The 27,054-nt window shown below is 46.6% G+C and overlaps 1 protein-coding gene across 1 annotated transcript in view; it reads left to right on the forward strand.

Moving 5' to 3' along the window:
* TRPC5 (transient receptor potential cation channel subfamily C member 5) overlaps positions 1-27,054 on the forward strand; it is a 185,363-nt gene that overhangs the window by 50,589 nt on the left and 107,720 nt on the right. The window contains exon 3 of the mRNA XM_029585808.1: positions 15,892-16,413. Coding sequence (XP_029441668.1) covers positions 15,892-16,413 — 522 coding nt within the window. The remainder of the gene's footprint in view (positions 1-15,891; positions 16,414-27,054) is intronic.

Below are 27,054 nucleotides of genomic sequence, written 5' to 3' on the forward strand. Positions count from 1 at the left end.
ACAATTCATTAAAATGTATCTACCCTTACCGTTAAGCCTGTTTCTAAGATTATATTTCTTGATTTCTCCCTATAATATTGGGACCTCTCTAATTTTGCCTTTGAGAAAATGATGTAACCTATATAGAGAATGTCTTTGTTTTTATTTTATGTTTTATTTTCCTTGGAAACATTTTATTTTCTGTAGTAAGATATTTTCTTGCTCATTGTGTGAAATTAATAAAAATAAGATTAAAAAAAAAAGAATATCCAATAATTCAAAACTTGTATAAAAATTTTAAAACATTTCCCAAACACCAACAACATATTTTAAAACAGCAGACACAACAAATAACTCCCAATAATGAAAACAAATAAGGATTTTTAAAAATCCCTTGCTCTCCATAGTCATCCTGATTAGGGGGTACACAAATATTCTCTCTCACACATACAAATACTCTCCAGTACGCACATGCTGGCTCACACCCCCCCACATGCTTTATTTATTTAGAGTCTTTTTTATACCGAAGTATAACAAATTGCCTTCACTCCGGTTTACATTATAAACAACTTAGTACATATAACACTTCTGTATGTTAACATATTGACAAGTTTACAAAAAAACTAGATACATTTCAGCCTCAGTTAAAGATTATGAACAGGTAAACAAGAAAAAATAACGTAAGTCGGTTATCAATTTCTCTCTCTATCATATGTCATATATGATATATATATATATATATATATCATATATCATATCATATCTTCCCTTAGCCTCCCCTCTCCCACTCCCCGGTATCCTCCCTTTCCCACTCCCCTCCCCTCTACTATTGCTCTACTACGCTATTGTTTTACCTATTTATCAGTTTTACTGTGTTATTGTTATATTGTAACTTTCCTCCTTTGAGTTTTTTGTAAACCGGCATGATGTGTTTCACGAATGTCGGTAAATAAAAGTTAATAAATAAATAAATAAATAAATCTTTCTCTATCATATGCTCTCTCAAATACACGCACACATGCTCCTTCACATGCTTTCTCACACACACATGCTCTCTCTCTCCCTGGAACATACAGGCAATAGCAGCCTTCTCCTTGTACTTGTGCAATGTCTCTCTCACACACAGAATCACACATGCTCTTTCTCTCTCACCAGAGACCCAAAAATTGAGTGTATATGTGTGAGGCAACATATGTGTGAGAGACACACACATGCTATCTCACACGCACTCATGCATGCTCATGCTCTCTTATATACATGTACACTCATGCTCTGTCTCTCACAGACACACATGCTATCTCACACACTAATGCATGCTCATGCTCTCTTATATACATGTACACTCATGCTCTGTCTCTCTCACACACACATGCTATCTCACATGCACTCATGCATGCTCATGCTCTCTTATATACATGTACACTCATGCTCTGTCTCTCTCACACACACACACATGCTATCTCACATGCACTCATGCATGCTCATGCTCCCTTATATACATGTACACTCATGCTCTGTCTCTCTCACACATATGCTATCTCACATGCACTCATGCATGCTCATGCTCCCTTATATACATGTACACTCATGCTCTGTCTCTCTCACACATATGCTATCTCACACGCACTCATGCATGCTCATGCTCTTATGCTGTCTCTCACACACACACATGCTATCTCACACGCACTCATGCATGCTCATGCTCTCTTATATACATGTACACTCATGCTCTGACTCTCACAAACACACATGCTATCTCACACACTAATGCATGCTCATGCTCTCTTATATACATGTACACTCATGCTCTGTCTCACGCACACATGCTATCTCACACGCACTCATGCATGCTCATGCTCTTATATACATGTACACTCATGCTGTCTCTCTCACACACATGCTATCTCACACGCACTCATGCATGCTCATGCTCTTATGCTGTCTCTCTCACACACACATGCTATCTCACACACACTCATGCATGCTCATGCTCTCTCATACTCACTGACTCATGCTCTGTCTCTCACACACACTCATGCTCTCTGTATCTCTCTCTTATACAGAGGCACTCATGCTATCACTCATATGCACAAATGCAATCTGTCTCTCTTTCCCCAAAGCATGCAGGGTTGCAGGTAGGAGCAGCCTTCTTTCTTTAGCAGGCCTGGCCAATGCAGCAGCCGCCTCCTCCTCGGGCTGCATGGGCCAAGCTGACACAGCTGTGCTACAGCCTCTTCCTTAACAGGAGACTCGGGGCACTGAGGTTTTGGACGTGGGGTATGGGCCCCCTGTGCCCAGTGTTAATGATGCCCCTGTTGGTCCTGATACTTCCTATCTGAGAATATCTCTGACCAGTGATCCTGAGAGTGGAGTGAGAGTAAATTTAATGACTGTATCCACGACTGAACCCTTCACCCCCTCACCCTCACTTGATGAACTCCGATGCCTCCAAGGACTCTTGCAAGGCAAGTATGAGAAAAGGAGAGGTCCAGGACCTAGAAGAGCATATTGCGACCCCCTATATTCAATGCACCCCACAAAGGGGGCGGGGTTTGCATAATAATTGTAACAATTTGCATGCATTAACCAAGAAACAAACCCAGAGACAGTCATTTAATAAAATACGTGCATGCTCTGCTTCTAAAAATACTGACGTGTGGACTTGGAATCACCGAATTGCTGATACGTCCTCCAGTTCACCCAGGACCTTTACAAGTTTACCCAGACCCTCCAGCACTTCAGCCTGACCGACCCTCCCCCCCGCCCTTCTCAATAGTTCACCCGGACTTCCAATCCAAAACAACAGGCAAAAGGCAAGATTTCAATTGCCCAAGTCAACCAGCAGGTGTAAAAACATACGGACAAAATCTGTAATGTATGCACATCTAGCGCTATGAAAATAGCTCTGGAATGCCTCTTAATCAGCCCCTTTATTCCCCCGTTAACATGCGTGCACGTGCACTCGAGGTTTATTAAACAGAATACACGTGCGTACCTGCTGCTTACTCGAGTATTTATTTATTTATTATTTATTTATTAACTTTTATTTACCGACATTCGTGAAGCACATCATGCCGGTTTACAATGAACTCAGGTGGGAGATAGAGTAAAACAAAATAACATTAAAACAATATAATATTACTAACACAAAAACAAGGTACAAAAAAGAACAAAACTATAAAACTATAAATACAATGAACCAAGGGAGCAGAGAATCAAGGGAGAAAAGGGGAGGGAGAGGAGGGGGAGGGTAGGCTGGGGGCAGGGCGAGGGGAGAGGGAGGTAGGGTAGGGTTCGGAGGGGAGTGGGAAAAGGGGGGGGCTGAGGTGTAAAGTACCTGCTAATTCTGCATGCATGACCCCGCCCCCCCCCCCCCCCCCCCCCCCCCGATGTATCTCTGAAAATGATCCCAAATGAGAATTCTGCAGGATGGTTTGAGCACCCATTACTTTTTCCTAGTACATCTGCTGTATGTTGGCCGCCAAAATGTTGTTGTTGTTACATCCTACGTCAAAAGGTTCAGCCAGAATCTGAGAGTGAAAGATTCTCATGAAAGGGGGAATAAACTTTTTTCATGGATCCCCCTCTGCAGGGCCTCCTTTGCAGAAAAATCTTGTTATTAGCGCAGTATCCGCCCTCTGGACTGGCTGGGGCCAGGGATGCTGCAGAGGTGGCGTTCCCAGGCCTAGCTGTTGCTCATCGGGCCAAACTCAGTCCCCATAACCACGTTCCAGAGGTTGCTGCAGCTTGTGGCCCCCGGGCGAGGGCTTGCTCTGCGGTGGCCAAGCTAAGTAACTTGGAAGGGGGATATAAAAAATAATATAAGGGCAGCTGCGTATGAAGGCTTGGTTTTGACTGAGCTGGAAGTCCAGAGGAGTGGGAGGAAACTGCCGGCTTAGAAGAATGAGAAATAAAAACAGCAAATCAGTTCAGGCCGAATAGCCACAGATTGATGAGTCTACAGCGCTGGATGTTCCAGTGAGTTCTGGGCAGCGTTTGCATGCAAGTCAGAGCGAAAGAAATAATTACAAAGGCAGAAAGCTTAATAACATCCCTGTGCCTCTCAGACAAGGAGCAAAACAACTGAAAATTAACCTTGCTCTGAAAAATGCGTTTTTTTTCAGTCCTCGGCGGGCTCGATTCCAGTCCGTTTGCACCGTGGAGGCATCCATCTGCAGAGGGGGCTGGCGAGGGCTAGCAAAAGTCTCGATGGCAACCTCATTTCTTGACGGTTGCCATCACGTCCCAGTTCTAGTTTTCCTGTCACCAGCTCAATAGGTTTCTAAATTATGAATGAAATCGGGGAGAGGTGAAGCCATGGTCTGCTTTGCAAATGGACAAAGAGTGGAGGAGCGGGTATCGAACCACGCAGTAGGCAGGAAAACCACCAGCGTGCTTATAGATGCAGGAGCAATAATGCTAAACCATGCAAGGGGGAAACAAATGCACCTCCATCCACCAATGTGAAGAAGCTGCTGAGGAGGAGAATTATGTTTACCGTGCATATGAGTATACGTAAAAGATTCTAAGGGGGGTCACCTTGTAACGTCACCCCTAAGTTACGTTAATCTTCAAAGCAGACAGGCGCACGAGTCCCCTTGGAAAATTATCCCGGCAAAACTACGCACGCACAATTATCCCCGCTATGTGGCACACGTAGTTTTGACGTGAGAACCTCTGTGTTATAGTCAGAAAGTGTGTGTGTGGGGGGGGGGGGGTAAATCCTAGCCCTGCGCAGCCTCCACCCCCCTGGAACGCCTCCCCCCCCCCCCCCCCCCCCCCCCCCCCCCCCCCCCCCCGTGTACGTAAAAACCACACACTTGCAGCGTCTCTGCCAAGGCTTTGATGGGCGTATTGCTCGCTCGGTTTTGCTATAAGGGCCATTTCTGAGGGGAGAGCACTGCATCGTCCGCAGGAGTCCCTTTGAGAATTAGGATTGTTAACAGGGGGGTTGATGATTGAAATGATTCCTCGTGCAGTAACTCACAGACCCAGAAAAAGCCCCCTTACTCCTTCTGCTGTGCCTTGGTCCTGCCATTTCAGAAGTTTACCGCTGATCTGACGCCCTTCCTGCCTTAAAGGCTCACTTGCTCTATGCCTGGATTTGTGATTTAGGCTTGCATCATCTGAATACTGAATTCTTTCAGTTGTTTCACACACCCTCTTTTTTTTTCCCCATAATCTCAAGCCTATTTCTGCCCTGAGCTCCTAAATTAGGCCCTGCATCAATGTTCCCTCTAATTTTTGAGAGAGAAAGCTTGTTAGAGAATCTGAAACTCTATATAATCTCCCGCTGTAAGAGGGGCACTGTCAGCTCGGGCTGGGTTTTGGCGGGGGGCGGTGTTTCATTGATCTGCCTAGGGTGCAAGGCTCTGTGGCAGGCTTCCCATACTTTTATCCAGGGTGACCCTGTTTTAGCACTCGAAAGTTTGCATGACTCCAGATGATGACGAAACCAAATCAGCAGGGCTGCAGTTTTTCATCCATCAATCACTCCTCATCCTCCCTGCACGCCAGCTTATTCCTCGCTCAACATCCACCCTCTCCAGTCCATCTCTCTCAACCTCTACCCCTTCCAGAGGAGCTCCGGGGTACTCCCCTCTCACATCACCTCCACTTGATCCTTTCACCTTAAACCCTTCTTATAACCCCCATCGGATCCTGTTATTCCCCCCTCCTCATCCTCCACAGCCAATCTCTCTCCACCTTATCCAACCACCCAACCCTTCCTCCCTCATATCCATCCCTTTGCCAGGGTCAAAGGCAACATTTTTCTTTGGGGCCTGGGCCAAGAGGTTGATGACAACTGATCAGAAGAGGACGGGCTGATGACCGACTTCTCTGGAGGTTCAGTGGTGGGTGGCCCTCCTCTCGCCTTATAGCTGGTCCTGTGCCCAATGGTGATCTGCAAGTGGCCACGTTATTAATGAAAGTCAGTACGGGGCCTGTGGGCTAGTGCAAGCCCCCGACCCTCAGTAACGGGTGTAAAGCAGAAACTAGAACATTCCCCGTGCAACTCACCATACAAAAAAGATATTCTGGTGTTATCTCAGTAACAGCAACACAAACTCCCTCTATACCAGGCGCAATGGCCCTGCTTATGGAAAGACAGCAGCTCACCACCAGTGCATGTCCTATTGAGAAAACACAACAAATGAGGTGTCCTGTAGGCATGCAGGGACACTTTCCTCTTCAAACATAACAAATATGAAATGCTTTACAATGTGTCTGCTTTTTGTAGCACCGTGTATTACTAAATAAAGGATCATTTGGGTGAAAATAGGTTATTGGGCCATGCTGCTGGAACCAATCCCATTTATAACATTGTTCTTATGGGACTTAAGATGTGGTCGTCAGGAGCCAATTGTGCCTCGAGCCTGAGAACTGCCTGCATGATTTGTAATGGAAGCAGCAGGGCGTGGCTGCCTTTTCCGTGTCCCTTGAAAGTGCCACAAAGCGCGCGGCACAGCCACAGCTTGATCTGTTTCGGACGCTGCCAGCTGCGGTTCCTGAGCTGGGCAGGGAACCAGCAGTGATCGCCCTTCACAAGTATCCTGTGAGCAGTCCGCAGATCATCTCTGCAGCCAGCACCACAGGACTCGACCGGGGGACACAAAATCAGGTCGAATGCAAGGAAGCGTGAGCTAACGTGAAAGCTGCTTATCGGGGTTTGCTCAGCTGACTGTCATGCTTGATTTCTGCAGCACAGATTCAGTCTAGAAAGCGCATATTCTTTCCCTTTACACAAAGGGCGGCCGCAGTACTGCAAGCGTTTCTCCCTGTCGCCTACTGATGGCAGGTGATTGGGTTAATTAAAAAGATTTTATTATTCAGGTTTAATTATTCAGGTCGTTTGATGGATATAACCTTGGAAGAGCTCGGTGCAGTCTTTGGGGTGAAGTAATGTATTCTGCTTATTGTCGCTCAGTCAAAATGTATCACACAAAGCTGAAGCTCTACCAGGGAGTCCATTGATAATCAGAGACAGGGCCTTATCAATAAACTCTTTCGTGAGGGTACCAACGTTACACCTTAATTATGGCTGATCGTGACCACCGGGCTCGTCTTGTCTGTCTTACCCTACATAATCTTCACTTCTACGCCACTAATGGTCCTCTGTGCTTTCTTAAATTCCACTACAGTTTTGTTCCTTACACCGTCATTCAGGGTCCAGACCACACATCCACCCGCTTCGTCTGCTTAACCAACCTACTCACCTGCAGCTTGATATCATTACCTCTTGCTGAAAAATTACTTGCCTTCGATGTATTCAAATAGCTTTGTATTCCCCCTCTTCCTCCTCTAGTCCAGGGCATAAATATTAAGATCCTTACCAGTGCAGACACTGTACCATTTTCATTTTCTAAATAAGTAGCTGAAAAGGTAAGGGAGAAAAGGTTCGCATTCATAAACTGCAAAGGATCACAGAAAGAGGAAGACAGGCGACAGTATCTGGGAAAGTTAAGAGAAGCTGGGAAAGCAGTCAGGAATGCAAACCTTCAAATAGGAGAACAATAGCAAACACGGTAAAACAGGGGCGGGGGAGAGGGGGACAAGACTATTTTATAGATCTGTTAGTGATAGAAGGGAGTATGAAAGTGGCATCGTGAGACTCAGAGGTGAAGGGGAAGGAATATGCAGAGGATGATGAGGAAAAAGCAAAAATTGCTTAACAAATATTTCTGTTCGGTGTTCACTGTGGAAGGGCCTGGATCAGGGCCAAATAAAATGAATACAAATAAGATTGGAAGAGAGGTAAACCTCACTCGATTTTCGCAGCAGTGTGTTTGTGAGGAGCTAGCCAAACTTAAAGTAGATAAGGCGATAGGACCGGATGGGACACGTCCGAGGGTACTAAGGGAACTTAGAGATGTCCTGGCAGCTCCGCTGGGTGACCATTTTCAGTGCTTCTTTAGAGTCCCCGAGGACTGGAAATGAGCAGATGTGGTTCCTATTCATAAAAGTGTAAGTAAGGAGGAGGCTGGGAACTACAGGCCACTTAGTCTGACCTTTGTGGTCAGCAAACTAATGGAATCATTGCCATTTTTGGAGCAATTAATAATTTCTTTGGGTGACCAGAGAGTTGGATCAAGGGAGAGAGCACTAGACATTGTGTACTTGGATTTCAGCGAGGCCTTTGAAACAGTTCCAGAAGATTTATAAATGAATTATGCGCTCTTAGTCTGGATCCTAGAGTGACTGTGACTGGGTTAGAAACTGGCTGAGTGGGAGGAGACAAAGGGGAGTGGTAAATGGAGCGTTACTAGCGCTGTGCCTCAGGGATCTGCCCTTGGACCGGTTCTTTTCAACGTTTCTGTGAGCGACATAATGGAAGGACTGTCGGGAATGGTTTGCCTTTTTGCCGATGATACCAAAATCTGCAACAGGGTGGACAGCCTGGAAGGAGTGGAAAACATGAGGAGGGATCTAGCGAAGCTCGAGGAATGGTCTGAGGTCTGGCAGCTAAGATTTAATGCTAAGAAATGCAGAGTAAGGCATTTAGGATGCAAAATCCCAAGGGAAAGCTGCAGTATTGGAGATGAAATTCTTCTAAGCACAAAGGAAGAGCAGGATCTGGGGGTGATTGTATCTGATGATCTTAAGGTGGCCAAACAGGTGGATAAAGCGATGGCAAAAACTAGAACAATGCTTGGGTGCATGGGGAGAGGAATGGTCAGCAGATAAAGGGAGGTGATATTACCCCTGTATAGGTCCCTGGTGAGACCTCACATGGGATACTGAGTACAGATCTGGAGACCCCACCTTCAGAAGGATAGAAACAGGATGGAGCTGGTCCAGAGGGAGGCTACTAAAATGGTCAGTGGTCTTCAGTGTAAAGCATTCGGGGATACAAAGATCTAAACATGCACACCTTGGAGGAAAAGCGAGATAGGCGAGATATGATAGAGACATTCAAATATCTCACAGGTTTCCATGCACAGGAGGCGAGTCTCTCTCAATGGAAAGGAGGCTCTAGAACGAGGGGGTCATGCAGTGAGATTTACAGGGGGTAGGAATAATCTTAGGGTGGTGGATGCAAGGAACGGCCTCCCAGTGGATGTGGTAGAGACGAAAACAGTAACTGAATTCAAGAAAGCATGGGATAAATACAGGGGGTCTCTAAGGAAGTGATGGGGTTTATAATGCTAAATTAATTGGACGGGCAGTACGGTCTTTTTCTGCCATCCTGTTTCTATGTTTCTTTCCGTTGGGCTGACTTTAATCTTTCTATATCCAAGAAACGGCGCTGCCTCTGGAAACTCTTTCAGGACCCCGTTTTCAAAAGCCAGGCCAAACACATAAGTATTGTAATCCCTCCCTGAGACATTAGCAGCGTCTGAAGTCAGCTGTGTGTGCTTTAGAAAGGCCTCAGTCTGTATTTCCCTGCAGATGATCCCACAGAGCTAATCCTTTTAAAATGCAAGTTTCTGAACATGTTGACATTTTATAAGCACTTTGCCTTTGAAGGGATTTTTGGAAAAAAGGCGGCGTGGAAGAGTAGCCAAGTAGTTAAAAAAAAACCCGATGTGAGGTTACTAAACAAATGTCGGTATATAAAAACTGCAAATAAATAAAACAAATAAATAGATAGAGCCAGGGAAGCCCCTGTTCAAATCTCACCGACCATCCTGGGGTCCCCGGTCAAGTCACTTCATACTCCATTGCCTAATTTACTAAGGCTTTTCTCCCGTTCTGTGACTATGGGAAAACTTCATAAGTGAGGCCCCTAGATTGGGGGACAGGGAAATAGCTACAGTACCTGAATTTAACTCACATTCAACTACCAATGGAAAGGCCTGAGCTAAATAAAAAAACAACCCACGCATATTGGATGTTATTCATTTTTGTGCATTTGTTAGATTTTCTTTTTCAGGGTCAGATGTTTGCTATTTAAAAATTACCAAAAAGGCAAGAATTGTTGGTAAATGTAAATCGGTTGTTTACTTTTTCAGATAATAGAAGGACTAGGGGGCACTCCATGCAGTTAGCATGTAGCACATTTAAAACAAATTGGAGAAAATTCTTTTTCACTCTACACAATTAACTTCTGGAATTCTTTGCCAGAGGATGCGGTTAAGGCAGTTAGCGAAGCTGGCTTTAAAAAAAGGCTTGGATAAATTCCTGAAGGAGAATTCCATAAATTATTAGTCAAGTTGACTTTGGAAATAGCCACTGCTATTACTGGCATCAGTAGCATGGGATCTGCTTAGTATTTGGGTACTTGTAGCCTGGATTGGCCACTGTTGGAAACAGGATGCTGGGCTTGATGGACCCTTGGTCAGACCCAGTATGGCAACTTCTTATGTTCTTATGTTATTCCAAAGTTATTCCAAGTTATTGATTTCCTTGTTATATGTAACTGCTTTTCTGCACTTTTGTTCAAATTGTAAAGTCTTATTATTATTGCACCCCTGTTTCTTGTGAACCAGCATGATGGGACTATCGTCCTGAATGTTGGTATATAAAAAAACTTAAATAAATAAATAAATTATGTGCTTGCATAAATAAAGTAAAATTAGAACAACCTTGTTTTGTTCGACATGCAAACATAAAATAAATACAACAGAAATATTTTCTATGATTATTTTTCAGCATTTCTTGCCTTTTTGTAACTTCTTATCTGTGGTGGGCTGCATCTCTATTTTGAACAGTAATGAGTAAAGGTGGTGGTCAAGGAGCAAGTGAGCACTAAGGGTAATCTTTGCCCTGGCCAGCAGTTTCACAGATCATGGCAGCCAGCGGCTGGCAGAATGGCCAAATCAAGAGCAGCCTGAATAGTGATACCCCGTGCACTGCCAAGAGTTACGGGGGCACTACACGGTGAGAGCTGTGTAGGAAGGTTATGAAGAGAAAGGCGGGAGAATGAATTCAGGTTAGGCGTCAGAAACGGGTATCCCTGCGCTCTGTAGCTGTGATGCGTATTTATTTACATTTATTTATTTACATCTTTTTACTATCCCGACGTTCAAGACGAAAATTCTTATCACGCCGGTTTACATCGAACCAAAATTGGAAAAAGTTACAAATAACAAGTATCTTCAAATCAATAAATATAAAATATAGAAGAGAGAATGATGTATAACAAGGGGGGAAACATAACATAACAAGGGCTGATTAACAACAATGTAGAAGAAACAACTAGATTACAGGCTATCTCTGCATGTGGTATGGATCATGAGTATGGACAGAGTAAAATGGGGGGGGGGTATGGGGGAGGGGGAGGCCAGCGGGGTCAGGAAGGGAAAGAATTCAAAGTCGTAACAGCAAGCATTGTACGTAAACTGAAGCAGGAGTCCGTGTTAGTGTCGCGGGATGTTAAGGAAAGGCTTGTCTGAATAACCAGGTCTTCAATTTCTTTCTAAAGGTAAGCGGGCATTGTTCCTGGCGAAGCTCTGTGGGTAAAGCGTTCCAGTGTGTAGGTCCGGCGCTAGAGAGGCGCGTTTTCTTAATGAGGGGTGGAGCATAGCCTTGGCAGAAGGGGTGAGGAGGGTTGCTTTGTAGGCAGTTCTAATCGGTCTGGAAGAGATATGAACCTGGAATGGAATGTTTAGCTATAAGGAGGACTGATTGTGGATGGTTTTGTGTATGATGATGAGGGACTTGTAGAGGATTCTGAAATTAATGGGAAGCCAATGTAGATTCTTGAGGATGGGTGTGATATGTTCTCGTCGATTTGAATTGGTTAGTATCCTTGCAGCGGCGTTCTGGAGCATCTGCAAAGGTTTGGTGGAGGTTGCCGGGAGGCCAAGAAGTAAAGTGTTACAATAGTCTATTTTTGGGAAGAGGATGGCTTGAAGAACTGTGCGGAAATCATGAAAGTGCAGGAGAGGTCTGAGCTTTTTTAGTATGTGTAACTTATGGAAGCATTCTTTTGTTGTATTATTGATTAATTTTTTAAAGTCCAGTTGGTTATCTGTGGCTCCAAGATCTCTCACATGTGTTGTGGTGGCAGTAGAGAAATTGTTGAAGGCGGAGTTGATGTCGTTGGTAGAGATGACTAGAAGTTCTGTTTTTGTTGTGCTGAGGACTAGATTGAGGCTAGTTAAGAGGTGGTTGATTGAGTTGAGGCAGCTGTTCCAAAAGTTAAAGGTTTTGGAGATGGATTCTGTTATGGGGATCAGGATCTGTACATCGTCGGCATAGATATAGTGAGTTAATTTTAAATTTTCAAGGAGCTGGCAGAGGCGGAGAAGATAAATGTTAGAGAGTGGGAGAGAGAGATGAACCTTGAGGTACTCCATGAGTTGAGCTTATGGGGTGCGAGTCTTTGTTGTTTATTCTGATCCTGAAGTTTCTATTGCTGAGGAATGACTTGAACCAGTTAAGGGCAGAACCTGTGATGCCAATATCAGCTAAGCGATTAATGAGAATGGTGTGATTTACCGTGTCAAACGCCGCTGAGATGTCGAGTAAGGCTAGTAGGTAAGATTGTCCTTTGTCAAGACCCATGATGATGTTGTCGGTGAGGGAGATAAGTAGGGATTCTCTATTTGAGGATTTACGGAATCCGAACTGAGCAGGGAATAGGATCTTGTGTCTAGATAGTCAGAAAGTTGGGTGTTGACTAGTTTCTCCATCAGTTTGGCAATGAAAGGAAGGTTGGCTATAGGACGGAAGTTGGCGGGGTCAGCAGGATCCAGATTGGGTTTTTTTAGCAAAGGTTTGACGGTGGCGATTTTCAATGGATCAGGTACAAATCCTTGGGCTAGGAAGCAAGTGATGATTTCCGCTAGTGGTTTGGAAATGGTGTTTGGAATGGAAAGAAGGAGTTTAGTAGGAATGTGATCTGAAGGGTGTGAGGATGGTTTCATGTTTTTGAGTACAAATTCAATTTCAAGAGATGAAGTGAGTTCCAATGAATCAAAGGTTGCTTTATGGCAGTCTAGAGAGGTATGGAGGTGGGGGGGGGGGGCAGTTGGGTATTAGCGCGGATGAGAGGGTCTAGGAGCTTAGAGATTTTTTTCTTGAAGATGCCAATTCGTTAGCCTTGGATTGGGCTTTGCCGTCAGGAATGGTAGGTGGCAAAGGTTTGGTAAGTGCTGATACATAAGAGAATAAAGCCTTAGCATCGTAGAAGAAGTTGTGGATTTTGCTGGCATAGAAGTCTCTCTTAGTGTGGATTTTGATGTTCCTGTAGGAGTCCATGGTGGCTTTATAGGCAGACATCGAGGTTGGGGTAGGGTCTTTGCGCCAACTCTGTTCTTTACGTATTAACTCTTGTTTAAGGTTTTTCAACTCAAGAGAGAACCAGGGTTTTTTGTTTTTAAATGACGGGTTAATTTCTTTGGTGGTCAATGGACAGATTTTATTTGCAACAGAGTTGCACATGTAAGCACATGTGCTTACATTGGAGCCTGCTGGGCATGACTGCTCATTAGAGAGATCCGTGAAAAACGTAAAATCCTTCATGACCGATGCTGATCATTGCAGTGGAGGAATGCCGAAAAGGATGGACGGATGACCAAAGCAGAGACTTACGGTAATCTTCCACTCCCCCCTCCAGTCCCTCTAGTCGAACCAACTGTCCTGGGGAGCTTTCTAGGCCAACCAGGCCCCAGGCAGTCTCCGTACACCCCCTCTCCATGTGCTGGGATCCGAGATCATTTTGTAATAATCTTCAGTGCAGTGCAGGCAGGGTTCTTGCTCTGGAGGGAGCATCACCTTCTGTTACGGGAACACCGACAACGTGGTGATATAATTATTGCACTTTCTTTTCTGCCCTAAGTCTCCCGTGCAATATAATTGAGAAGAATGATCTCGTCAGTAAGTGCTGGGGGCGCGGAGGGAGATGCATGATTTCATTTGCCTTTTGCAATATTCATTAAGACTGTTTAAAAAAAACAAAAATATTTTTGCATAACTCAGTTGGTAATTCCAACAAAATCGTTAAGACCTATTTTTTTTTTGTAATTCAAAATTCTCTTTCATGTCAAAAGATATTTTGAAAGCTCCCACCAGCCACGCCCAGTATTAAGTGTTTTACTAATGAGCACGGCTGTATCCCATTTTTACCTCTGAGCTCCACGCCAGGTTCAAAAATGCCGATGTCGGGGGAGGGGGGGGGGCACAGAGCTGCGTCTGCTGGCGATCTGGGTACCCCCAGTGCTTTAGGACTTGCACCCCTCAATGATCAATGTGCTGAAAAGAAAGAGCAAAAAAAAACCCCTTCTGTGCAGAAAATGCCACTGAAAGTCTCTGTTCTAAGCAGAGAGTGGAATGTGTCCCCTGTGCATCCTTTTATGACCCATTACACTCAAAGACATAATGTGCGTTTCCTTCCGAGAAAGCTGTGTCTGTAGTATTCGCAGTCACTTGGTGGAAACAGCACCAGAGCCGTCAGCTAGAAGCCACGGTGGATGATCATCAGCAGGGGACTGGGGGCACCACCGCTGGCTGTTCCTTCGCTGCCTTAACACATTCAGGCAGTTTTTAAAATCCCAAGTTCATTTTTTTTTTTTTAAATTGTATAGTATTTGACCCTGGCAACTTCCTCCTGATTCCTTTGGGCTTCTGGCTCAGTCGGAACCAGGCCGGTACCATGGGCTTTCATTTGCAGCCATCCGGGTTCTTCTATTTTTATAGCCCCCTTCCACCTCCCCCTAGCCCAGCTATAGTAATGGTGGCCTTTGGCCAGGGGACCACAGAGCCTGTTACGCAGGCACTTCCCAACCCAGCCGGCAGGTGTGACCGACCAGCGATAGCCGGGACTCCCACCCACAAGGGGCTGTTGAGCGCTGCCTCCACGGTGTCCCAAACCCTGACCCAACCGGAGCAATGGAAGACTCTGTTTAAAAACTGAGCGCAGATCCTTCACAGCCCAGTCCGTTGTTTGGGGGGTCAGCTTTGAAGCTGCCCCCCCCCGCACCACACGGACAGTCAGTCTCACTTGTATGTGCGCAGGCAGCTCCTGGAAGGTGTGGGAAACCTTAAGCAGTGCAGAAGGGAGAGGTCACGAGCAGGCAGCGATGACCCCCCCTGCAGGGAGGCTGAGGCACGCTGAAGGAAAAGCACGGGCGCAGCTGGCGCCAGTTCTGGTGGAGGGATCGGTGCCCTCACAGCTGGGGGGGGGGGGTCAGAGGGAAGGGAGTGAGTGCAGGGCTTGAACCCGACGCACTGAAGGGAGAAGATAAGGACTGCCGCCCTGGGTCAGAGCATGGGATCCATCAGGCCCAGTATCCCGCTTCCACCAATGGCCAATCCAAGTCACAAGTACCCGGAGGAATCCCCAACAGTAGACGGATCCCCGGGGATAAGCAGTGGCTTTCTCAAATCTCCTCCAAGATCTCGTCCAAAGAGAAGGAGGAGCAATGGTGAATGGCAGAGGCAGATTAACGTGAGGAGGAATGTGGGAAGGAACCTGGGGGAGAGGGGGAGTGGAGCAGAGAATGGAAGGGAGGGGAGTGGAGCGGGGAATGTAAGCGGCGAGGGAGTGGCAGTGCGAGACAGTCTTGTTTTGGTTAAGCGCACTTTCATCTTGCGAGGTCCTTGGGACCCTGGATTGACCACTGATGGAAACAGAATACTGGGCTTGGTGGACTCTCGGCCGGACCCACCGTGGCAGCCCCTTACCGAACGCCAGCTCTTTGGGTTCGTGCATCCTTGCCCTCAGATACCCCTGGACCTGCCCCCCCCCCCCTGGAAAACCATCAGTAAAGGGAGGTTGCAACCTGGGTATCTCTGCCCCGGTGGAAACCATGTTGGCCTCTGATCAGCTGACGTGGTGCGCGATGTCATTAGCGACTTTCTGTCCGACATTTCTTCTCAGGATTCGGCAGGGAAATAACAGGGCGGGCTGAGCAGAGTCAGCCCTATCAGCTGAAGATTTAATCACGAAGCACCTCTAGTGGCACTTTAAAGGCAAAGGGCAAAGGTCATCATTTCTAATTTGTTTTATTTCCCCCCCTCCCCCAGGTTCCCACCTTGATGATGGACACCCAGTTTTCCGAATTTACTCCCGACATCACCCCGATTATGCTGGCCGCTCACACGAACAACTACGAGATCATAAAGCTGCTGGTCCAGAGGCGGGTGACCATACCCCGCCCGCACCAGATCCGCTGCAACTGCGTGGAGTGCGTCTCCAGCTCCGAGGTGGACAGCCTGCGGCACTCCCGCTCCCGGCTCAACATCTACAAGGCCCTGGCCAGCCCGTCCCTGGTGGCCTTGTCCAGTGAAGACCCCATCCTGACGGCCTTCCGGCTCGGCTGGGAGCTGAAGGAGCTCAGCAAGGTGGAGAACGAGTTCAAGGCGGAGTACGAGGAGCTCTCCCAGCAGTGCAAGCGCTTCGCCAAGGACCTCCTGGACCAGGCTCGCAGCTCCCGAGAGCTGGAGATCGTCCTCAACCACAGGGACGACCAGAGCGAGGAGCTGGACCCCCAGAAATGCCACGATTTGGCCAAGCTGAAGGTAGCAATAAAGTATCACCAGAAGGAGGTAAGTCCGCCCGTAGGGCCGAGACGAGGGGAAAGGACCCCGTACTGCGTGGCTGTAACCGGGGCTCAGAGTTGGGTTCAGGGGGCGGGATTGCTTTCGTTTCCCTTCGCAGCAGAAAGCGGGAGAGTTATTTGTTTTACCAAAGACATAAAACTTAAACTTAACACTCGGGGAAAGTTGTTTCTCCAACAATCAGGAAAATAATATGGAATCGGGTACTCATTAGATGAATGCACCTGATCGTCTTTCTGATTTTTGTGACAGGAAAAACCAAAAAGAATTTCCCAGTTGCTAGGGCCCTTTCCTTAGCGTTCAGCCTTTTTTGCTACTTGTGACAGGGGTCCCGTTACTGAAGTGACCTTCTCTGGGAGTATTCTTCATGCTCCTCTGCTTTTGGGAGACCATTACTCCAGCTGGAAGGAAAAGTTTGCACACCCTGAGCCCCGCAGCCCACTCAGACTTCCTCTGGCTTCGGAACCACAGCGTTGCTGTTGGAAGCTGGGGTCTGATGCCTCCTCGGAGTGGGGTGGTCTGTGCAGGACTGAGATGCATCCTCCTGCTGGCCATGTGCATCTCTTCCACTGCAGTTTCTGCAGCGACCAAGCGTCGTGCGCATTGCCCCTTAGTATGGCTGCGGTAAAGCAGCAGCACCCAGCGGAGCATGCGGCCTGCCCTTCTCTCTCTCGAGGCTCCTTAAAGTCGCTGCGTGTATACAGTCCATGAGGGTTACAGGAGGACGCTGGAGGAGAAACAAATCGTGCACTTTTCCTGTCTGTCTGCTATACAATTACTGAGAGGGTTTTTTTGTTGCAGAGTGAGCTTCTCTCAATTGCACACTTGATTGTAAACTTGCTTTGAGCTCAGATTTCGAAAGACAAATAATTAAATCTTAAAAAAAAAAAAAAGAAATCCAACAGCAGGCCCCTGAAGCAGGACTTTATTTTAGTACGGAAGGCTTTTCATCTTATTGCAGCTCATAGGCGTTGCTACGGGGTGGAAGGAGGTGGCAGATGGCATCCCAGTTTCAGAGAGGGTTGTTTGCATGCCCCTCCTCATTTGCCGGCCCTGCGAGTATTCTAGAGACTCTTGTATTGTATTCTGAGCTCACAATGAACGAGAGCACCATAGGAAAAAGGGCTAAGCCCTGCGAGTTTTAAATACATCTGTGGGGCCCGCAAACGAGGCAGCGTCAGAAAATGGCGAGGCCTCAACTGAGCTGCCGACAGATTCCATGCCATGAGCAGCTGAAAAAAGAAGAGGGAGAGGCCCAGCCTGGGTGTGAGTGAGAAGGAGCCTGCCTGCATGCCTGTGAGTGTAAGAAAGGGAGCATGTCTGTGTGTGTGTGTGTGTGTGTGTGTGTGTGTGTGTGTGTGTAGGAGAGAGAGAGGGAGCCTGCCTGCCTGTGTGTGAGAGGGAGAGGGAGCTTGTCTTGCCTGTATGTGAGACAGGGAAGGAGCCTGCCTGCGTGAGTGTCTGTGTGAGAGTGTGTGTGACGGGAAGCCTGCCTCTGTGTGTGTGAGAGAGAGAAGGAGGGAGCATGCCTATCTGAATCCATATGTGTGTGTGTGAGGAAGCCTACCTGTGTGTGTGTGTGTGTGTGTGTGAGAGAGAAAGGGAGCCTGCTTCTGTGGGGGTGTGGAGATGTAATTGAGGGAGCCTGCCTGTGTGAGTGAGTATGTGTGTGTGAGAGGGAGCTTGCCTGCTGTGAATATGTGTGTGTGTGTGTGCATGTGAGAGGGAGCCTCTCCGAGTGGGTAAGTGGGTGTGTGTGGGAGAAAGGGAGCCTGCTTCTGTGGGGGTGTGGAGATGTAATTGAGGGAGCCTGCCTGTGTGTGTGTGTGTGAGAGGGAGCTTGCCTGCTGTGAATATGTGTGTGTGTGCATGTGAAAGGGAGCCTCTCCGAATGTGTGTGTGTGAGAGAGAGAGAGAGAGAGAGAGAGCCTGCCTGTGTGTACATATGTGTTTATATGTGTCTGAGTGAGAAGCCTGCCTGCATGTGTGTGTGAGTGAACGTGTGAGTGTGTGAGAGAATGAACGTGTGTTAGTGTATGTGTATGAGAGAGATAGAAAGTATATTTTTTGCCCCTCCCCCTCCCATACTAATCCATGACAATTGCAGGGTGACTGGAAATCAAATGTTCCCAAGTACTTTTAATGGATGTTATTTTATGTCTGCTGTTTTGAAATGTTTTATTGGTGGACTCTGGTAAATTTTTAAAATTTCCTTTGAATCTGAAGGAAGAAAAGGAAATTTTGATGTTTCATAAGAACTTAAAAACCTGGCTCATAATAGTGGTTTTTAGTGATCAGTGATTATATGAAGTTGGAATGGCATTTTCTTTCTTAAAATTAAAAGGAAGAAATGGAAGTTCTGAAGTTCCATAAGAAACTAAGAACTTGGCTTATGATAGTGACGTTCAGTGACTCATTAGTTGGCGATTGTATTATTTTATGATTGATGTATTTTGTATGATAGTTTATTTGTTTTATTTTGTTGTAAATTGCTTTGGAAGATTTGATCAGGAAAATGATTAATAAATAATAATACATAATTTTTAAATACATTTTCTATTTTGGATGTTATTTTATTTATTTAAAAAATTTTGTATGCCACTTATAAATGGGTAATGGTCTAGGCGGCTTACATATAAAAACATACATAAATAAATCATAACAGATAAAATGATATAACAGACTTTTAAGTGTAAATAGTAATAAATAAAATTAAATAATATGAGGTAGAACAAAACTATAGTCAGAAAGTAAAAGCAAACTTAAAATATAGATTTGGAATGTTAAGAGGAACATCATGGTATGAACAGAATGGGTAGTAAAACAGAAGTCGGGGAACAATTATTCAGGGTAATCAAGGTTGAAGGCAATGGCACATAGATAGGGTTTTAGTTTTTTCTGAATTCTTTAGGGTTAGTTGTGAGTTTTAGTGTTGTTGGTCTAGAATTCCATTCTAATCAGATGTTTTGAAATATTTATTCTTTTATTAGTATGAGTCACGCTTTACAAAATGTGCAAATCCCAAAGCTACAGGCTCAACAACCACTGCACCTTGTAGTTTGAAGGTAGTAGTTGTTGGTGTCTTGCATCTGAGGGGCACAGAGGCATCCATCTGCCAAGCTGACATGTTGTCCCAGAAAATGCACTGTCTTCTAGGAGAGATTGCTGACTAGTATTTGATGCTTCTTATCCATGTTTGGGTACTTGCCAGGTTCTTGTGGCCTGGATTGGCCACTGTTGGAAACAGGATGCTGGGCTTGATGGACCCTCGGTCTGACCCAGCATGGCAATTTCTTATGTTCTGATGTTCTTACATTTCTTGAATTTCTTGTTTATTTTTATGATGAATGCTGATGTTTCTTGCATACAGAATCTGGCCTGTTGTGGGTTTCCAGTTCAGTTTTTGTCTGCATGTTTCCACTTCTACCTTCATCGCCACTAGCCTTATGCAGTCAAAAGACACCCTTGCATTTAAAAAAAAGTAGTAAAAACGCATCTATTTCTGACAGCATTCAAAGATGGAGCTCATTTGTTGGGAGCTTGGTATATCTGACATCTGCGTGGTCTGTTCAGATAGTTTTGGTTTTATGTTTTCAGTATGTATGTTTTTATTGCGGAGGGCGCGGGATAGAAATACGTTTTAAAATAAATAATTGTTCTGTTTAATCTATTTGGCAAGGATCTCTCTGTGTTCTGCATGTGTGACCGAGGTGAGGTAATCTGCTAGCGTGTACTTTCAGTGGAGGGAGCAGCCTGGCTTATTCTGTTTTCCAATAGCTGTATTGGTGTTCTAGGGCCAGTGTTGCTCCTTTGTAGGCAGGGTTGTAGGCTATACAGGTTTTTTTTGTTTTTTTTTTTAAATAATCTTTATTCTGCATCCACACGATGCAGTAACACATGGAGCGTATCAGTATAACCAACACTGTCCATCTCGTGATATATAATACGATGCACATCAGCAAGTTCAATGAGAGTTTGGGGTTACTTCCCAAGGTGCCTGTGCTGCTGTTCCTGAGGTGAGAAGGCGCTGGGGGTTTATGGTGCATGGTAAAGGTCAGTGTCCTAAGTCCGTGGTTGGGGGGACTATCTGTGCGTGCACATTGTATATTGAGATTGTTCCTTGTTGTGTAGACTTTGAGCTTCCACGCTCATATCCATATAGAATGGTTGAAATGAGGCTGGTAAATAATTTCAGTGCTTGCTTTTCTGGGAGGCTGAACCTGGCTAGGTGTTGGGTTTTGTTTTTTTTTATTCAACAGATGGAGCTGGGGACTCTTTCTTATTGCGTCTTTTATAGCCAATTTCATGGCAGCGCGGGGGGAGGAGGGGAGAGGGAATGCGATGTGTATAAATTTCACTTTAGCTTGTCCCCCTCCATTCTTGGCTTGCCCACCTGTCGCCACCCGAAATCCTTCTGTCCAGAGGTGCCTGTATTACAACTTGAGACCGGCAGTGAGAGTAGCATCACCTCGACCAGGAGCTGAGCAGAACCCAATGCAGAGAAACCACTCCTTAAACAGAACAGTGCCAGCGACCAGGGCTCACCTCGACCGTAACGTGTGACCGCTGAATAGTTCAACGGGGTTTTCAAAACTCACTTGACCTTCCAGGACCCGTCAGCAAGATGCCTGGAGGAAAAGATGGGTGATTTTACCGCTCGTGTGTGTGTGTGATTAGAGCAGACGCTGCTGCTCCTGCGTGGCTACGATGAGGACGGGGGCGCTGTCCGCACATCTGGATGGGCAGCCCAGGAAAGGAGGAGCCTGAGCCACAAGCCAGGCTTTGATCCTCTGCCCGGCAGAGTGCGCTGTTTAACCCGTGGTTGGACGCGCGTCCACAACCCCTTATTCTATAAGGGGTCGGTTTTCAGACCGGCGCACGCTGATTTTATAACGTGCACACGGTGCGCCCATGTTATAAAATACGTTTCCCGAACGTACACGGGCGCCGGATTTTAATGTCCATGCGCGCATGTACAGGTGGGTGACCTCCTCCATGCACGGTGGGGGGTGATTTTTTTTCAGTTACGCGTGGTGATGCGATAGGGCGTCTTCTCAGTCCCTCCCAGTTCCCACCAATTAAGGAGCGGATTGGGAGCAAACTTTCCTATCCCTAACCCTACTCTTCCTACCTCTTCTCCTCTCCACCCCGACCCCCAAACTGATCCTAGCAATACCCTTTTTTTTTAAAACTTTTTTTTTTTAACTTACTTTGTGCCCCGACGAAGTAAGTTGCATTGGGACACTGCAAAATGGTGCTGTCCCAGCCATCCCCCATCCCGCCCCTCCCAGGCCACACCCCCATATCGCCCCTCCCAGACCACGCACCCGGCCTGTCCCTTCCAGGCCACGCCCCCTGCCCGCCCCTTTTGCAGGGCCTGGCACTTCTGGGGGTTGCGCACGTAGCTGGGCCTCTTCTCAATTAACGAGCGTCCATTTTCCTAACCCATGGCTGTGCATTTCCTAACCCGCTGACAGCCAAGAAAGCGCTAGGCGCACACTTTTGTCCCTTGCGCCTCCTTGGCAGCGTGAGCCCTCATTTAAACATGCCATCACGCACCCGGTAGAGGTGGCTGGGCACGCATTAGGAAAGCTCAGCTCTGAGCGCCCGTTTTCTGCACAGATTTATTGCGGCGACCCCGTAGTGCAGAGCCATCGGGCTGAAATCCCCAAGACCACCGAGGAGCGCATGCAAGGGGTTACGGCTGCTCCCATATCATCAGAAATCGGTATGAAGCAGAGTTCAGGCACAGCTGTTACAGGCCAGGGTGGCAGGGTGGTAAATTTATTTCTTCTAGCACCGACATATTCTGCATCTTTTTGGAGGAGGTAAACCGAAATGAATTAGATGGATATCCCTTTATATTTCCACTGGCTGTTTTCATCACATTGGGCCGATGTGTCAGTGGCGCTGCTACACTGTGAACAAAAGCCAGTGTGCATGGGGCAGGGGAGGGGGGACAGTGCCTACAGACACCCCTGCACCAGCCACCGATGACCATAACAACACTGTCATCCTGATCTTTCAAAAAGCAGATAAAAGACAACAAAATCAAAAGGGTGACCAGCTTAATACCTTTTATGATGAGCTTTTGAGAGCCTTTCTTAGGTCCGAACAGAATGAACAGTTCAGAGCAAAAGATGGCACCCCTGGAAGTGAGCTGCAGAAATGAATAATAGCCTCGGTGCAAGCAAATCCATGCGTGACTTTAGCAAGTTTTATTTCTGTGGCATCAAAGCAGACCAGCGACACTGCAGTCAAATGCAAGGCTTCTCCATGGAAAGTAAGGTAGTAAATCAGCTCCGTGTCAGTGTTATCACTGCAGTGTGCACTCCTTTGATATATCAGCACCGTGTCAGTGTTATCAGTGCAGCATATGCTCCTGTGGTAAATCAGCCCTGTGTCAGTGTTATCAGTGCAGTGTGCGCTCCTTTGATATATCAGCACCGTGTCAGTGATATCAGTGCAGTGTGTGCTCCTTTGATATATCAACACTGTGTCAGTGTTATCAGTGCAGTATGTGTGCGCTCCTTTGATATATCAGCACCGTGTCAGTGTTATCAGTGCAGTGTGTGCTACTTTGATATATCAGCACCGTGTCAGTGATATCAGTGCAGTGTGTGCTCCTTTGATATATCAACACTGTGTCAGTGTTATCAGTGCAGTATGTGTGCGCTCCTTTGATATATCAGCACCGTGTCAGTGTTATCAGTGCAGTGTGCGCTCCTTTGATATATCAGCACCGTGTCAGTGTTATCAGTGCAGTGTGTGCTCCTTTGATATATCAGCACTGTGTTAGTGTTATCAGTGCAGTGTGTGCTACTTTGATATATCAGCACTGTGTCAGTGTTATCAGTGCAGTGTGTGCTACTTTGATATATCAGCACCGTGTCAGTGTTATCAGTGCAGTGTGTGTGTGCTCCTTTGATATATCAGCACTGTCAGTGTTATCAGTGCAGTGTGTGCTCCTTTGATATATCAGCACCGTATTAGTGTTATCAGTGCAGTGTGTGTGCGCTCCTTTGATGTATCAGCACTGTGTCAGTGTTATCAGTGCAGTGTGCGCTCCTTTGATGTATCAGCACCGTGTCAGTGTTATCAGTGCAGTGTGTGCTCCTTTGATATATCAGCACCGTGTCAGTGTTATCAGTGCAGTGTGCGTTCCTTTGATGTATCAGCACCGTGTCAGTGTTATCAGTGCAGTGTGCGCTCCTTTGATGTATCAGCACCGTGTCAGTGTTATCAGTGCAGTGTGCGCTCCTTTGATGTATCAGCACCGTGTCAGTGTTATCAGTGCAGTGTGCGCTCCTTTGATATATCAGCACCCTGTCAGTGTTATCAGTGCAGTGTGTGCTCCTTTGATGTATCAGCACCGTGTCAGTGTTATCAGTGCAGTGTGTGCTCCTTTGATATATCAGCACCGTGTCAGTGTTATCAGTGCAGTGTGCGCTCCTTTGATGTATCAGCACCGTGTCAGTGTTATCAGTGCAGTGTGCGCTCCTTTGATGTATCAGCACCGTGTCAGTGTTATCAGTGCAGTGTGCGCTCCTTTGATGTATCAGCACCGTGTCAGTGTTATCAGTGCAGTGTGTGCTCCTTTGATATATCAGCACCGTGTCAGTGTTATCAGTGCAGTGTGCGCTCCTTTGATGTATCAGCACCGTGTCAGTGTTATCAGTGCAGTGTGTGCTCCTTTGATATATCAGCACCGTGTCATTGTTATCAGTGCAGTGTGTGCTCCTTTGATGTATCAGCACCGTGTCAGTGTTATCAGTGCAGTGTGCACTCCTTTGATGTATCAGCAGCGTGTCCATGTCAGATGGAAGCATAGATGATGTCAGAAGAAAGGAGCAGTCTATCCTCGCTGTTTGCACATTTGTAGTTGCCTGCCGGGCTGTCACAACTCCTACTTGATCTGCGCTCCTCGCCGTCACCGCTAAGGTGCCTTTGTGTCTGTCCCTTGCAGGTTTGAATTCTGCCACGTTTAACCTATTCCAGGTATCCGTCACCTTCTGAGCGTAAAATTGTTTGCTCGCTTTCCCTTTCAGCCTCTCTTCCTTCCTCTTGTCCTTGAACTTTTCACGGTCCTGGAAGATGCTTCCTTCTGGTACCTTCCTGAGGCCTGCCGGATATCTGCAGGTGTGTATCTCACCTCCCCGCCCTCTTCTGGTGAGAGCATCTTTTCCTCCTTCCTCTTACTGGTGCAGTCCTCAATCTTCGCACTTTCAGTCTCTTCTCTTGGTTCTTTTTTTAATGTTTACCCTGCAGTTTCCTCTGCCTCATTTGGACCTCTAGGTCAATTAGAGCCCTAGCTTTTAGGCTATGTCCCCTTGACCCCTGAATTCATAACTACGTGGGACGGGGGTGGTTTCTCTTATTTTTATCCCTTCTCTACTTATCCCAGTCTATACAGTGACCGTCTTCAGCCAGAGGTCACAGACCAGGGCTCTCTCTCTCTCTCTCTCTGGATCCTGACTGTGTGAATTCTGAGTCTGGCCAGTAGGTGTCGCCATTGAGCAGCAGCTGTAACTTCTCTCCTCTCTCCTGGGGCCTGTGATCCTTGTCTCTACGGCATCCCCAGCTCCCGCCAGGCCTAGGAATCAAACTTGGGGTTCTTTTCCCGCCTTACTGCCTTGGCGCGCACAGTGGATTAACAGTGGAATACGCTTTGATGTGTCAGGAAAGATGGAATAGAAATAGTAACATTTCATTTCTATCGAAAGTTGCAATAACCTTAAAGGCAGATTTTAAAAGCCTTACGTGTGCAAAAAAAGGCCAGATATGCACATAAGTTGGCCGCACAGGAGCTATGCAAATGTGTACATCAATGTATGCATTAGGCACAGGAGTCTGTGAGCATTGGGGGGGGGTGGGGAGAGAGAGAGAGAGAGAGTGCCTCTTTATAAGGCTCATTATAAGGGGCACTTTAAATTGGGGGTGAGTTTTCAGGAGGTGGCTTGGGGTTGGGGGGCGGGGGGTGTTACAGATACATTCAGCGCTGTCCATTGTAAAATTGACATCATTAAAGAATTTTAGACCTTGAGTGATGGAAATTGTAAGGAGCTGCCGTGACTCCCGTGCCTGGGGAGGAGCTGTAGCACAGCGCCGCGTGTAGTGCGTTTCTGGGTGCACGTGCGCACCTGCCTCCCGCTCTCAGAGCAGTAATGCACCGCAAGGGGGCTCCCAGAGGCCCTCCAAGGACCCCGTTTAAACTCATTCATGGAAATAAAGAGCGCCGCGCGCAGACCGGGACGGCGCTGGCTTCTTTTCCGCGCGCGCGCTGCAGCGTGCTATGTGCCTCGCTGCACGCGCAGAGAGAGACGGGGGAGACACAGGCCCGTGTTTCTTCGGGGGGGGGGGGGGGGAATCGGAAGCAGCCCATTTCCTTATATCTGGGTGAAAGCCCCCTTAGCGGTGGACCTGAAAGCTCATTCCCGAGCAGCAGTGGAACAGGCGATTAAGGACTGGCCAGGGAGAGGGGGGATCTTTCTCGCCGGTGCTTAGGATCTGAGAAGCTGCAGGGCATCCGGTCATGCAAGAGCCCCCGAGACTCCAGATCCCCCCCCCCCCCCCCCCCCCCGAGAGCTTCTGGAGTTTCAGGTTGTGCTTTTCTGGTCGTGTTTTTTTCTCCCTGACTGCATCTTTTCTAGCTGGCATGCGTTAGCTGCTGTTGGATAACGCAGCGGTTTGCTCTGTTGGTCAAGGTTAATGGAGCCCCAGTATGAATGCAGGGCTTCTATTTTTAGGGGTTTATAAATTGTGCTTATTTTTTTTTTTTTTTAGCTAATTAGGTGGTCTCTGAAGATAAAAAAAAATAAAAATTGGTATTCATGCGGCACAGGTACAATTGCTGGATTCTTTTTACGGTTGAATGAAATTCAGGCATCTGTGCAGCCGAGGGGTCCTCAGTGCAGAAAGGCACAAAACAGAGCGGAGGATCCAAGGCAGGCAAGGGGATGGGGGAGAGAATTCTAGAGGAAATCTGCATTTTCCCGTGTTTATCCAATAAATATCTTTTATGTTTTGCATTGGGGTATGTTATCAGTTAAAAGCTAAAATCAGAGTCCTTAAGTATGCAATAAAGAAAATATTCTCAGCTATTTCACCGTACAATTTCTCATAAGAACATGCCATGCTGGGTCAGACCAAGGGTCCATCAAGCCCAGCATCCTGTTTCCAACAGAGGCCAAAACCAGGCCACAAGAACCTGGCAATTACCCAAACACCAAGAAGATCCCATGCTACTGATGCAATTAATAGCAGTGGCTATTCCCTAAGTAAATTTGATTAATAGCAGTTAATAGACTTCTCCTCCAAGAACTTATCCAAACCTTTTTTAAACCCAGCTATACTAACTGCACTAACCATATCCTCTGGCAACAAATTCCAGAGATTTATTGTGCGTTGAGTGAAAAAGAATTTTCTCCGATTAGTCTTAAATGTGCTACTTGCTAACTTCATGGAATGCCCCCTAGTCCTTCTATTATTCGAAAGTGTAAATAACCGAGTCACATCTACTCGTTCAAGACCTCTCATGATCTTAAAGACCTCTATCATATCCCCCCTCAGCCGTCTCTTCTCCAAGCTGAACAGCCCTAACCTCTTCAGTCTTTCCTCATAGGGGAGCTG

The sequence above is a fragment of the Rhinatrema bivittatum genome, unplaced genomic scaffold (genome assembly GCF_901001135.1).
Source record: "Rhinatrema bivittatum unplaced genomic scaffold, aRhiBiv1.1, whole genome shotgun sequence".
Lineage (NCBI taxonomy): Eukaryota > Metazoa > Chordata > Amphibia > Gymnophiona > Rhinatrematidae > Rhinatrema > Rhinatrema bivittatum.